General features: G+C 49.4%; 1 protein-coding gene across 2 annotated transcripts; it reads right to left on the bottom strand.

Moving 5' to 3' along the window:
* Positions 1-11,176: 11,176 nt before the first annotated feature.
* On the bottom strand, positions 11,177-13,071 carry HELT (helt bHLH transcription factor). 2 transcript variants are annotated; one of them, XM_054565812.1, is made up of 4 exons: positions 13,045-13,071; positions 12,493-12,597; positions 12,126-12,222; positions 11,177-11,673 (listed from the first exon to the last, which is right to left on the bottom strand). In XM_054565812.1, exons 1-4 carry the CDS (start codon positions 13,069-13,071, stop codon positions 11,177-11,179), a joined length of 726 nt encoding a protein of 241 aa, XP_054421787.1. The 2 variants fall into 2 exon arrangements, with proteins under 2 accessions (XP_054421787.1, XP_054421786.1); XM_054565811.1 differs by having other exon boundaries at positions 11,177-11,676.
* Between the last annotated feature and the right edge of the window lie 1,105 nt (positions 13,072-14,176).

Below are 14,176 nucleotides of genomic sequence, written 5' to 3' on the forward strand. Positions count from 1 at the left end.
GAGAGAGGGAGGTACCAAGGATGACTGCCCAGTTAGATGGTGTGTCGTTGCCCTGTTAGGCATAAATGGCCCGTGACTCAGTCTGACCTGAAAAATAGGGTCTATTATTTCACTTCAGGATGAATGAAGTTGTCACCTTTTAATTCTGTAAAGAGCGCCCCATAAATTTTGATTATTAGAATGGCCATCCTAAGCTATCTGTTATCAGAATCTAACTTAATTTCTGATCAACCGGATCACAGGGTCTGATGATGTCAGTGACGGGTAATTACTGTGCTGTTTTAAATGACTTTGGGCCACAAGTACATTCAGAAGATAAAAGGTGACATAAATGAGGTCTCACCGGAACAGTTTAAACTTTAAAGGTTTGGGGTTTTTTCCCCTTTAGTATGATTGCGAATAATATTTGGGGAAGAGCAAGGAAGAGGCTGGGGTGTCTGAGTGAAGGAGGAATTCCATGAAGTTCTGTCGGTGAGGCACCACGATAAGGCTGGCCTGGAAACCCCAACTCAGGTGCCAGGGGAGCGCCTGCCTGCACAGAGATATGAGTCCCTTTTCTCCACATCAGAGGAAGTGATTAGCTCAAGGAGCTCTTGGAGCCCGAAGGAGGCTGTGTGCACACACAGGGAGCATCTCCATGACTGAGGGCTGAGGGCGGGATGCAGCCCAGGGCAGAGCAGACAGGCAGAGCTGGCGGCAACTCTCGGGGAGGGGGACTAACAGTGAAATGTGAAACGAATGAGCAGGTCTTGCCATTTTTTTCAGTGCTTAGGTTTGTCAGAGGACTCACCCTGAGTCTGATCTAGCCCCTGGATCCAGCTGCAGGATCTAGAAGCCAGAAGAACATGTGGAGTTGCACATGAGTCTCTAACCAGCAAAACCCAGCCTCTGCAAAACTAAGCAGGTCAAATAGCCTGGACTTTCCAACATAGGAATTGTAAGAACATGCAAAGGATGGAGCGGGGAATCTATAGATTAGAAGAGATTTAAAAGACATATCAACTATTTTTAAATAAGCACGGCAAAAAGTATATTGTCCAGAGATGCACGTTTGGGTGATAAAATTATTTTGTAAAAATCCAAGGAAGTGATTTACTGTAAAGTTGAGACAGTGGTTACTTAGTTGGGGAGAAAAGGATTGAAATTGAGCCAAGATTACATTTAGATGGCAAAGTTCTACTTCTTGATCCACGTGGTTTTTACAAGGGTGTTCACCTTAAAATAAGTCATTAAACCAACATTTCATGTGGCTTCCTGTATCTTTATTTATTTAATTTTACAATAAAAAGATTTCTAAAAAGAGTTTAGTTCTCATTAGGTATTTTATTTTCTCCAGCTTCTGCTCTTACATCCATAACGCTTTCATCACAATTTAGCAGTGCAGTTGGGCCGGGCTTGTATCAGCTCTCTATTCTTATATATACATAATGCACATTACTGAAATCTTTATTCTTCGTTTCTGTGTCAAACATTGCCTTAATAAAGATCAATTTCAATGGCTGCCTACCAGCCATTCACCTGGGCTTAGGTCTTTGGGTTGCTTCCACATTGTAGGTAATGCTTCTCATTTGCTAACTTGGGAAATTGGTGTTTGTTTAATAAAGATGTGATTGTTTTAATTAAATAATATATTTTAATAGGAATAGAAAGACGCTTCATTTTGCGTTTCTTTATTCAACTTAACAAGAAAAGAGGCTAATCTTAGAGTTTAAGCTACTCTAAGGAAGTACTACCATCTGTGTTTTAGAGACATTTCTTGCACTCTATGCTAACAAGCTCTGCTAGGTTCTAGTGCTAAGAAAATGAATATAATCTAGTGCCCTTTCAAAAAGCTCACCAACAAGTCAGTGATCAAAAATAATGCAGAATTATAAAACTCAACTGGATACTGTGCTTCAACTCTTTATGAGGAAATACTATGTAAATGTTATAAATACCAGTCCTGCCCCTCCCCCACTGAAACCAGAGTCATCTTTCTAAAAGGCGTGTTCTGATCAAGTCTTAGAAAAAATTCACTGGCCATAGAGACAACCATGAGTTCCCAAAAAGTTCCTGTTTCTTCCTTCTGCGCCTTCACATAAGATGTTCTCTGCCTGAAACTGTCTCCCCCCTTTTCTCCCCCAATTCTCCTGGCTGATTCCTGCACTTCCTTCAGCGATCAGCTGCAATGTCACTTTCTTTGCCTCATTTTGACCAGTTGGAAGCCACTGCTCTAGACCCCTGCCCACCCAGCACCCCGAGTATTTCTTTTTAGCATTTCTCGTGCTTTAATAATTGCCTCCTAATTTCTTCCCCATTTGACTCTGTGACTGCTATCAGGACATCATTAGGCTTACTCCCCATTTCCTCCGTCCCTGGAATGTGTAGGCACTTAGCAAGTATTTGTCAAATGGAGAACAGGGGTTTTGCCCAGATACAATGAGTAACACAGAGAAGTACCTAATGGTGCTGGGGGGCAGGGAGATGGGGGTGCCAGAGAAAGCTTTCCAGAAGAGCTGGTGGCTGTCCTACTGGGGAACCTGGAATTTCCCAGGTAAAGAGGGGACACAAGGAGGTTGGCATGGTGGTGGAATGAATTTCTAGAAGAAAGAGCATATGCAAAGGCAGGAAAGGGCTTGGAAAATTTAGAAAATTACAAGTATTTTGGAAGACAGAATTGTAAGGGATCAGAATAGGCAAGTTACTTAGATACAGTGACTCTTACTACTTAGACTTAATTTACTGAAGCATGTTGTACAGAGCGCTGTGTCATAACATCACACATCCCGTAATACATGCATCCTTGCTGAAGGGACTCAACTTCATAGCTTCTGACTCCTTGACTCTCTTAGGTGGGGTATTTATGGGATGATCCCAGAAGAATTCAAGGACTCGACCCCTCTCACACTGGATGTATCAGCAAGGCCGAGTTTAAGGTGGTTTCGACTGGCCTGTGAACGGCTGTGACCGAAGTGCGGGGAAGGAGATTTGATGTCAAAGGAGGTGGAGGTGCGTCCACTCTAGAGAGTAAGAAGAAGGAGATTCATGTTTGTATTTAGTCCTACGATGTACCAGGTTATAAAAAGGGAAATTTAAAAATTACTCAGTATAAGTGTATGTGTGGACTGTCTTTCAAAGGATACATTTCAAAAATTGAAAGTAGTGGGCGTTCCCTAGGAGTGGCATGAGCGGCTGGGGCAGAGGCGGTGGGGAGACCCTTCACCATGCGCCCTTTGCACTTCTAACGTTTTATACCATCTACATTGAGTAGCTATTTAGAACTTACTTAGAAATTAGTGTGCGCAGAGAAAGGTTCTAAGGGAACGTATCCAAAATGTTAGTGCTTAGATCTAGATGGTGGGATTACAGGCATTTTGTACCCTCTTTATACTTTTCATTGTGTTTCCAGCTTTCTACAATATATTGCATATATTGGTTTTATGATGAGTTTATAAAAATTATTTTTTTTAACCTGAATTTTAGGGACGGTACATTGGGATATCCAGCTGCCCAACTGAGGTCCTGGAGGACCAGAACTTTACACAAGAAGACTATTCCTAAACTTAGATCCAAACCATATTATTCTAAGGAAGTGTAAAAATATTCCTGATTGTAACAGCTGTTGCACAGAAGAAAGGGCACTAGACTTGGGAGCAAATATACCGTAGTTCATGTCCTCGCTCTGCCACAAGATGCTTTGTGATTTTGACCAAACTCTCAGTATGACTGACGTTGTGTGTAGGGTAGCGTCAAACAGTGAGGGCTGAGAAGTGCGCAATGGGAAGACCTGACAAGGAACTTAGACTTCATTCTAAGAGTAATGGGCAGGCATTGAAGAATTCGAAAGAAAGGAATTACAGCTATATGTTTCAAGGAAAAAAAGCACTCCAGCTGCTCTGTTGAAGATGAATTAGAAGGAGCAAAAATGGCAGCTGGGAGAATTGGTGGGAAGTTGACAAGGGACATTGGCCGCCTGCTCTGTGGCAAAAGAGGTTGAAATGGGTATAAGTTAAATCAACAAGGTTTGATGACCGTTTGGATGTGGAGTTTTGGAGAAGGGAGAGGGGCCGGTCAAGGGGGTCTATTTGGAGTGAGGGTAGATCTGGAAATAAGATCAAAGTTGTTTCCTTTCATTTGCAATGGGATGAGTTTACCTCGATTAAGGGCCTCAAAAGAATCCTTCAAGACACATGGATCGTACTCTATGAGAGAAAGAAAAGCTGGTGGTCAGGGCAGGAGGGAGTTAGGTGGAGAAAGCAGGAGGCAGGGGGAGGAAATTTATGTGTTGATATATTTATTTGGGGAGGAAGAATTTGTCCAATAATTTTTTGGTAGCTCCAGAATGACTGGAAGACCCTACAGAGGGCCTTTGAGAGGCTTGATAGTAGTGGCCACCTTTCCTCCCCAGAATTCAGATCCGCTCTGAAACTCAGCAAAGTCCTCCTTTGTGACGGATGAGGTTTAGTGTATCCTGTCAAAGTATGACTGGAAGGTAGAAGGAAAACTACACCACAAATCTTTTTTGGAAGAAACTTGCAAACCACAGCCAACACCTGATGCCCCAAACCTCTACCAAGTGCAACGTAAATTCATCATATATTCTCTTTGCCTACATCCCTTGGTTATTACCTACAGGACTGTCCTCATAGAAGGTCATTTGGTGCTTTAGCAGCATTACCATTTCCCAAATTCCATCATCCAATCCCAAGCACGTTTAGCTCTCGGGGTATCTCTTTCTGTGATACATAATAGAAAAGATTTGGAAATGTCTCACTGATAAATGTTCTTTTTATACCAAGGAAACAGGTAACACAATCCCACTTTCCGTGGCTTTTAGAAATTACTTTTCAACTTTCAATTATATTCTGGGAAATTCTTAGCTCAACTTCTTCCTTCTGAAACTGATGATACAGCAACGAAATGCCTTCCCCCGCAGCCTCTCCTCACCACGCGTGATCGGGCTGTCATCTGCCTAGGGCTCAGGGTTGGAATAGTTATTATTCAGTTCTCATTTGACAGTTCTAGGGCTTCTAGGAATGTGGCAGTCAGAAAGTTTCACTACATTCATAAAGCCTTAACTAATATATTGTGCTGGCCAAAAAGTCCATGTGGCTTTTTCCATAAAATAAAAGGTACGCGTTTCATTGTCACCGATAACTTACTTGATTTGGATATTTTGAGTACGTCAGCTATTTCCTGCATGGCATAATGTTGATAGTTCTCAATTAATATCTTGATTTGATCGCTATCAACTGCAGCTGGTCTACCTGGCCGTGGAGCATCACCCAGCAAGAAGTCTCCAGCGTGGAACTCCGCAAACCTCTTTTGACACGGGCAGTCAGTCACAGCACCTTCTTCATACACTGTGCAACCTTTTTTTTTTTTTTTTTGCATTTCAGTTATATTTTTATCCTTCTTGAAATAATAAACCATAATATGCTGAAAATGTTTTTTATTTTCCTCCATCTTCAATATTAAAATGGCTACACAAAAATTCACCAATTTGGATAAATATTTTTTAATGAATGCTGATATGACAGCTGTTACAATACAATCTAAAAAAATTGTTTAGAATGAAGTTAAAGACAGCTAAGCACTACTACAGCCATCTTACAGGGGAAAAAAAGGACTTTTTGGCTAACCCAATACTTTACTTATTGACTCTTGCTTTTAAGCTACACGTAATAAGTGAGGCTAGTTGGGAACAGAGAAAGCAAAAAGTGCCCAGGTTCCCATTGCTCTTGAATTCCTTTTCCCTTGCGCCCTCTCTTTATAACTCAGCCCAGAGTTCCTGCTCCAAATCTGCCCCCATCCTCTTCTGTAGTTTTGGTCCCTTTCCTGCAGCCTCCACGGCCCCACTCAGCACATAGCACTGTCTGCGGCCTCTCTAATGCTTTGCTTCAGCTCTTCCTGCCTTATAGCGGGCTTGTCAAAGATTGTAATGGGACAGATTTGCGGACCTCCATAGTGATTGCTGCTTATCGTCCAGGCGAGCCAGAAATAGTTGGGTCCCTCCAGCTCTAGCCTAGCAGTTCTTTTCAGTGGGTGGCCCTTTCCTTGGCCTCAGCTTGTCCGTTCGTGTGCACGCTCATGTGCGCTAGCAGATGTCCTGTGCATACACACGTGCAGGCATCCTGGCCTTCGCCCCTCGATGGATGCAGGCAGGCATGCACCTGGGTCTTCCTTCCCAGCTGCACACGTGCTCTGGGGTTTTAGGGTATTCGACAAATAAAGTCATTCTCCTCTCTGGGCTTGGAATCATTTGAGATGTAGGTGTAAGATGGAGATAAAAATGTCTATTTTGCAACTGTTTGGAGGGTGTGATGTCAATATGCAGAAAGAGTGAGCTTGCAACATTTTACATGGGATTAAACTTACCAATGAAAAGCACAGAAGAGCTAGAAATCTCCCTACCAGCCTAGTAGGGAATGCTTGCCTGCTTCCTGTGGGCAGGTTGGCACCCAGAGACGATGGGGCCGAGGTGAGTGTGTCTGGGTCTGCCTTCCAGACACTCCAGTCAGGTAGCTGAAGGACACGGGAGGACTGCTGGGAGATGTTAAGAGTCATTACTCCGGTAACCTCCATCCCCAGGGGGACGGGGACACACACACACACACACACACACACACACACACAGATAAACCGCTACCCCGGGCCCTAGGCACACGGAGGACTGGGTATCTGGAGCCAGGCCAACAGGAAACGAGGGAGAATGAGAACTGCAGGCCAGGTGAGCAAGGGAGTGAGAACTGGGGACAGGCTCCAGAGCAAGGTGCCTGCAGCTGAGCTTTACCTGCACGGAGGCTTGGGTCTGGAGCCAGGAGCAGAGCAGACAGCTGACGAATGGAATGGATAAAGGACTTGAGTGGGAAAAAAGACTGGGAGAAAGCTGAGAAGAGCTTAGAGCTGCCATAGAAAGTATACTTAAGGAATATCGAATTTGCCTATTTGCTCCATGTTTCAATAAGGAATTTGCAATGGCCAAGGTTTGTGTGTGAATAGGTGTTAGAACGTGTACCTGGGGAGAGAACATGGGAGTGCAGGTGTATGAGCTGGTGCTACGTGACATGAGGCTGGATTTCTCTATGTGGGAGTATGGAGAGGGAGCATTCCTAGTTGCTACCAATCACAACCTGGAGCAGGGCTCTGCAGGGCTAGAACTGGGCACTTCCAGGCACTTGGGCCACCTCTGCCAAAGGGCAGTAGCTACAGAGCTTGCGTGACCGTGGGATGAGATCAGAGCTCCTGGCTCCCACTTGCCCTGAAGGAAGAATATTGACTTGCTCCAGAACAAGCCCTGGGGTTTGAGAAGAAGTCCTGAGGCTTAACATTTTTTTTTCATGATTTGCCTTCACATTTTGTGTTTTAGTTTGGGACAGCTCCAGGATCCGACTCTTTGGGAGAAGGGAGGAGGAGCAGATAATTTTAACAGCTAACATGTATTGAACACTCACAAGGGACCAGGCACTGTCTAGAGTGCTTTGAGTGTACAGCTCACTTAATCTTCAGGCATGAAGAGGCTTAGCCATTTGCCCAAAGGCACACGGGTAGTGCGGGCTGGGCTGGAATGCCAATCCGGATAGTCTGGCTCCGTAAGCCACACTCTGAACAACTAATGAGTCAGAAAAGAAGGTGGAATCGTCCCAGTCTCAGACCTTTCCCATGCGAAAGGATCAGAGCTCCCATTAGGCTAGTCCTGAATTCAAATCCTGGATTGGGGCTCTACATTTAGCTGGACCTACACCCGACCCCCTTAACCATGCAGGCCACGCATCACCTCCTTCAGTCACACCACAAGAGTGTGTTCCAGGGAGAGGCTGGGCCACTGTTCCCACACACAATTCCTCACAACGTGCAGGTTGCGCAACAGACAGACGTCTAGGTGGCTGTGCAAGTACTTCCTGGTTCCTGATGGAGGACGTGGGGCGGGGACTGAGGGCCAGAGGGAGAGGTCGAGGGGAGCGGCAGAATGCTAGAAGACCCAGCGCTGTGAGGCAGTTCATCCACTCATCCCACGGACTGTTGGGCTTCTGCTGCTTGCCCCTTACTGCCTTCCCTTTCTTAATGCGTTGCTCTACGCAGACACTCGTTCCCAGCTTTCTGGGAATCCACACTTCAGTGGGGTCAGCGAGGCCCTTACACAGCTGCTCCTCCACCTTCCTGGCCCAGTATCTGGCCGCCTAGACTGGAGGCCCCACTGGTACATGGGTTGCGTTCAGTCAATAACGCTTGGAAGCACAAGTGAGCTCTGTATTACCGTCCTTTCGGCAGGGGCGGCTGGCGTGCCCGAAGCGCCTGGTTCTAGCCCTGCGGAGCCACGGGGACCAACCCAAAGCACCAGCCATCAGCTTTGTTCCTCAAGCCTCTGGAGAAAACCTTTGATTTCATGGGATGATTATTTTTATTCTTGCCCACTCAAGGATGAAGCCCAAGAAACAAGAGGCTGCCCCTTTCAGAGGCATCACAATGGGTCACCTCCAGCCAAACCCACTGGGTTTTGTTTTTTGTTATTTCTGGGTTCGGTTGAGCCTCTCTCGGAAACCATTACTATACAACTTACTTAAAAGAAAGAGTGGAGGGATTGAGCATAAGAGAGTCAGAGGGCGGGGGGAGGACCTGGGGGGTTTGGGACAGGGAGACTGCAAGTCATGGGTCGTCAGAGAAAGTGCCAGAAGAACACATTAAAGTCACCATCTGATTTGAACCAATTCCATTTTTTAGTGACATTTTTAATCTTTTGCAAAGTCAAACTGCTTGAAGTTTGACTTCTGGCCAAGCCTGGAGAATTGGAACTTTGGATGAAGGCTTCAGAAAAAGACAACACACACACACACACACACACACACACACACACACACACACACACACTGAGAAAGGGGAGAGAAAGGGGAGGGAGACTTTTATCCTAAAGTCATTGTAAATCCAAAGCAGGGTTTTATCCTCCACAGTTAAACGAGAAAGAAAAAAACCTCAAGAATACCAACATTTGAGGTACAAAGACTGTCATGGGCCAGTGGAAGTTTGCAGAATTATATGTAAATGACTGAAGTTTTTTACTGTGGTGGCCCCGTGCATTTCCAGAGCTAATCCCAAAGAGAAAATCTACTTAGCAAAGGAAAGTTTTGTCTAATTTGGTTAACAGTTGAGAAGTGACAAAAATGCTGAATATATTAATAATTTATATTTCCAGGGTAACACTATATCTTTAATGCTTCACTGCCAGAGGGAATTCAGACTGGCTTAAAGCTCAGAGGAAAAAAGCCTGAAAGGCCTTCTTCATATTCCGTATCCAGTGCTGACAAAAATGGGTGTAAGACATGTGTCCCAATAATGGGCGCCGTGCATTCTCCCCGTTCTGCATAGCTGTGCCCGTCCCGTGTTGCTCAGTGTGCAGTTGTTACCCAGAGGTCTCCTGGCCTTGCACTCACTTTCATGCTCCAACTCTATCAGTTCATGAGGGAGCAGATATTTGTTTGCGTGTCCCATTTTTAGGTAAGTATTGTAGTGACTGTAGTGCACGTCAGGACAACAGCCACTTGCTTATACGACCTTTTCGGAAGCTTATAGATCCTCCCTGCCCCCCAAAACATATACATTTAAGTGTCACTTTATGGGCAGTGTAATGCAGTGTTTTGTTGTCCTGTCTCTGTATTCAGGTCTGATGGTTTACAAATCACGGGTCAACCTATTCCATGACCTCAGTAAACAGTCTGGGTCAGAGCTCCCTTAAACCCTGTCCACAGAGATGGAATAAGTTAATTTATTGTCCTTCAGCTAATCTGGGAGAAGACAAATCATCATCTTTGAGCTAAATGGCCTCTGGAGACAGGAAAACCTGCTACATAATTTTGAATCATTTATTTGAGAAAAGCTAACAGGAACAACAAGAAAAGATGCAAACAAAGAAAAAGATCAGTGAAGGAAAAAATCCAAATCCCCAGTAGCACAACATTAGCTGGTTGGGCACTTTGTTAAATTTTACCTGTTTGCATAAGACAACAAGCGGGGCATATTTTGCTGTGTGTGTTTTGGAAAAACGTGGTTTTAGTTCCCTCTTCTAAATGTAGCTGCTGTTTAGTGGGTAAGGTGCAGATCCAACTGGAATTGAAAACCACAGTCCCTTAAAGATACCAACCAAATCTCCCCTAGACCCCAAACGTACCTACGGCCTGGGTGGAGTGAGCAGATTAAAGTCTCCCCACCCTCCCCAGCCAGGGAAAGGGAAAGAGGGGAAGCCTTTCCTTACCAGGCCTGAGAACCTGCGCCGTGGAGCCAACCCAGGGTCTGGACCACAAGCCAGTGGCCTCGCAGTGGGGATCCCGGAGGGAACAGCCCCTCGGGGCAGCTCAACCCCTGTCCTGTTAGTGCTGGCCTCTCACCCTGATGCCGATCTTCCCGGAAAGCCGAGCTGATCTGTGCGTAAAAGGCAATGCCGATTTCCCTGAAACCCTCCGGTGTGGCGCCGGGTGGTTGTCCAAAGATTAAAAAAATAAATAAATTTCGTGGGAATTTTTTTAAGCCGCAACTCAAAAGTTCTTCAGAGATATATAGATCGACAGATCGATAGATAGATATTTTTAACAGAGACGTTTTAAGGCTGTAAACCTCGTCACACATCCCGCGGGACGGAGCATCGCTGCGCTCCAGACCAGCGGGCGCCTGTGCGCGCGTGTCCCTGGGGCCTTGTTGCGGGTAGGGAGGGCCCGGTCCGAGCTGGCGAAAGTCCAAGAAAGCCATTTTGGGACAGGTCTGTGGATGTGCATTTTCTGAGAGCCAATAGCCCCGTCACTCTGTCTGCCCTTCCGTGAGGCAAACGCCCACGACGCATCGGGGGGCGGACGCGGGTCCGCAGCCGGGGGAACCTCGAAATCCCGTCCCCAAGGACGCCTCCGTTTAGCCTCCCCTCCTCAAATCACGGAAGGCCACCACCTCGGCCCCTGTGAGCCTCGGGCCCTCGGCAACGCCGCGGGGAGGTGTTGTAGAGGAGCAGAAGGTAACAGAGAAATCCATCTTTTGGGGCCTTTAACAGAAAACATTTATTGCCAGGAGGAGATCCTTCAGAAAACTAATTTGCTAATTTGCTCTTGGCCTTCCCAGACCCAGCTATTTGTCGGCACAATATTTACACCTGTACAATACACAGTATGTCTCCTAAGCAGCGCCCGAGGCCCAGAGAAGTCGGGCGGGCGGGCAGGTGTCAGAGCGCCGGGGGATGCTGCGGCGGGTGCAGGTTGAGGCCGTTGGGGTGGGCGTGGCCAATTAGGTTGAGGTAGTGCCGGTCCAGGCCCTGCACTGGCCCCAGGAAGGGGCTGTGCTGCTGCGTGGGGCTCGGGAGTGGCAGGGGCGTGCTGGGCAGGTAAGGCAGCCCCGGGCTGCGGGCCGCGCCCTGCTGCCAGGGGAAGGGCCCGGTGGCGGCACCCTGCGGGAACACGGAGGTCTCACCGGGGCTGTGGCCCCCGAACTCGGGGCCCGCTGGGTGCAGCTGATAGGAGAAATCCGGCTCCGAGAGGGGCCCCAGGGGCTGGAAGGCGGGCTCAGCGCCCAGGCGGGCCTTGGACTGCAAGAAGGCGAGGATGCGCGCGTACTTGGTGTCCTTGGTCTCCATCCGCTCCACGGTGGTGAGGTAGTGCACCAGGTTCTTCATGCACTCGTGGTAGCCATAGTGGAAGTAGTTGGCAAACTCTGCTAGCAGTTCTGCTGGAGGGGCGAGCAAAACCACAGAAAGGAAAAAAACTGAGCAGCCCCTTCCCTACCTGGAGCCCCAGGCGGGTGTCCGAGGCGGGTGCCGGGCACCTCCCGGCAGGCGTTCTGGCCGAAGTTGCATTTGAAGTCCGCCCTCCCCTCTCCCCAGACTGGAGGCCAGAAAAAGCGCAAGCAAGCGACCTCCTTTTCTTGCGAGACTGACTCTTTGCCTGCCCACTTGAGAGGAGGCTACGGAACTAGGATGCCCAAAAACAAGTTCTCCAGCCACCTCCCCCCGCCCCGCCCCCGCCCCCAACTTTGGCAGGTTCCCAGCTCGTACCGACTCCGGCAGCGTGCAGAGAGGAGACCTTTCCCGCGCTCCCCTTAACTCCTACTGCCACCCCCGGGTCTCTGTGCGGCGCACGCTCCGTGCCCAGAATTCCCATTGACTAGCCAGCGCCCACCTTTCTCCCTTCCCCGGGGAAAATCGGCAGAGTGCAGCGCCCTCAGGTACTGAACGGTCATCTCCAGGATCTCCGCCTTCTCCAGCTTCCCGGAACTCTGCAAAAGGAGAAGGGTTCCCCACAGCGGCCCAGCGGGCGCAGGCCCACCCCCGCAGGATGGGTGCACGGTTCGATCTGGAGAGGATGAGCGAGCAGGGCGCTGCTGTGGATCTATGCGAGGGCCTCGGGGGACTCAGTCAGCGGTCAGGCCGCCGGGGACGGAGGCTCCAGGGTGAGGGTCCCTCGGTCCTCAGGCTCCCTGCACCGAGGCAGAGAGTGGCAGCCGAGGATCCCCAGCGCCTAGGACCCTGTCTGCCGCTGACGTTACCTGTTTCGCCAGGGCCATGGGGACTGTCTTGCCCAGCTCGTTCAAACAGCGGTTAATTCGGTCCCTCCTCCGCTTTTCTATCACTTTGTGGGATACGCGGGTTCTCTGCGAAGAGAAGTTTGCGGATTTCGGATAGCTTTGCGCAGGGAGTGAACAACGGCACGGATGTAGCTGCCTGCCCGCCGTCTTCCCAGCCCCCAACGCTACCCAAGGACTTGCCCCCGGAAGGAGTCCCTGCCCCTCCGCACTTGGATCAAACGAGCTCTGCCCTCTCACCCCCGCGTTGGTGCGCTCGCCTTCCAGCCTCCCTACCCGTGGGCTACACAGCCAAGCTGAGCGCCACGGCCTTGGGGAGTCGGCCACTAGGCGTGGGCTTCCCCCTGGTTCAGGAGTCTCCTCTCTCCTCATTCCCTTCCCAAACCACTCGGAATTCCTCCTGAGGAAAAGTCATCCGTGGCCACGTTCCTGCCGGGGGCCCAGCCAGGTGGCCGCTAGGGAGTCAGCCGCCCCCGCCGTCAGGGCGCAAGAACCGTCTGGCCTCGACCGACTCACTTTGCGTTCCTTGAGCTTGTCTGACATCCTGGTCAGAACGCGCCCTCGGGAGAGGCGGTGGCGCGAGGCACCGTCCACTCTCCGCCTCGTGTGCCTCTTTTAGTGTCCCAGGTAGACTGCCGCCTCCCAGCTCCGGGGATCCGCCTTATAAAGCGGTCATCTTGGGCTCCAAGTGCATTCACGAGTTGAATTATTCCATAGGATTAGGGAGCTGCGTTTGGGGGACGTATGCATTCAAGATCAGTTTTAAAGGAGTTAAGGAAAAAAATTAGCAGCCGAGGGGGGCGAGCTGGGGGCCAGATCAGCTTTGTTAATCCACGTGGCCCTTAAAAGGACACGTGATCGGCGGGGAAGAATATTTGCATGGCAACAGCCCGGGCAGGGAAAGGAGGCGGTAAACTGGAGACGCGGGCGAGCGCCGGCGGCAGCCTGAGGCGCGGAGCGCAGGGGCGCAGCGGCCACGGGCACCGGGGGGCGAAGGCCCTCACAAAACAGTGTCGCCTCCTTTAGTCCCACCGCTGAGTCTCACACGATTGCCTGTTTACAAATCCCAGCAAGACCGCGGTCCCAGCGCCGAGTGCGTTTTAAAGCCTGTCCAGAGTCATTAAAGTAATTAAGTAAGCCTTTAATAGGCTGTTCCGCTGGGTTCAAGGGAGAGCTCTTGGAGACGGAGGCGCCCCGTTTGTTCCCAGGCTTTTCTCACACGATTTGGTGACACGTCCGTCTCCCCCTTTTTTGTTTACACCGCTTTATTTGTCCGGACATCCCGGCAGGTGTGGGGCTGCGGCTGGCACACGAGGCTCCCGGCTCGCACCGCCCCTCCCTCCAGTCTTTGGCACGCGACGCTCCCCCTGCTCCCTGACCACGTCGCTTGCTTTTTTCCCTCCCCCCTCGGGCTCTCTTCGCGGGGGAAAGAGGCTCAATTTGTAGCCTCTTATCCTATACGAAAATGTCCATTGAAAAGTATGAATAGTTTCATTGGGCTAAATTTTAATAATGCCAGAGGATGGGGGAGGAGAGGCTGGCAGGCGTGTGGGGGGGGGGGTGCGGAGGGCGGTGGGAGGATTGGGGGGCAGCAGAGGAGAGTAGGCCGAGAAGAAAAGGGGGAATGCAGCTGGCCCAGGCGAGCATT

This window comes from Pteronotus mesoamericanus, unplaced genomic scaffold (assembly GCF_021234165.1).
Source record: "Pteronotus mesoamericanus isolate MK-2021 breed Mesoamerican mustached bat unplaced genomic scaffold, CSHL_Meso_final contig_169, whole genome shotgun sequence".
NCBI classification, from domain to species: Eukaryota; Metazoa; Chordata; class Mammalia; order Chiroptera; family Mormoopidae; genus Pteronotus; species Pteronotus mesoamericanus.

Excerpts from the sequence above, each read along its gene's own strand:
- HELT (XM_054565811.1), bottom strand. The coding sequence starts at position 13,071 with ATGTCAGACAAGCTCAAGGAACGCAAA. Across the intron at positions 12,223-12,492 it reads CCATGGCCCTGGCGAAACAG|AGTTCCGGGAAGCTGGAGAA; the intron begins GTAACGTCAGCG and ends CTCCTTTTGCAG. Across the intron at positions 11,677-12,125 it reads TCCCCGGGGAAGGGAGAAAG|CAGAACTGCTAGCAGAGTTT; the intron begins GTGGGCGCTGGC and ends TCGCCCCTCCAG.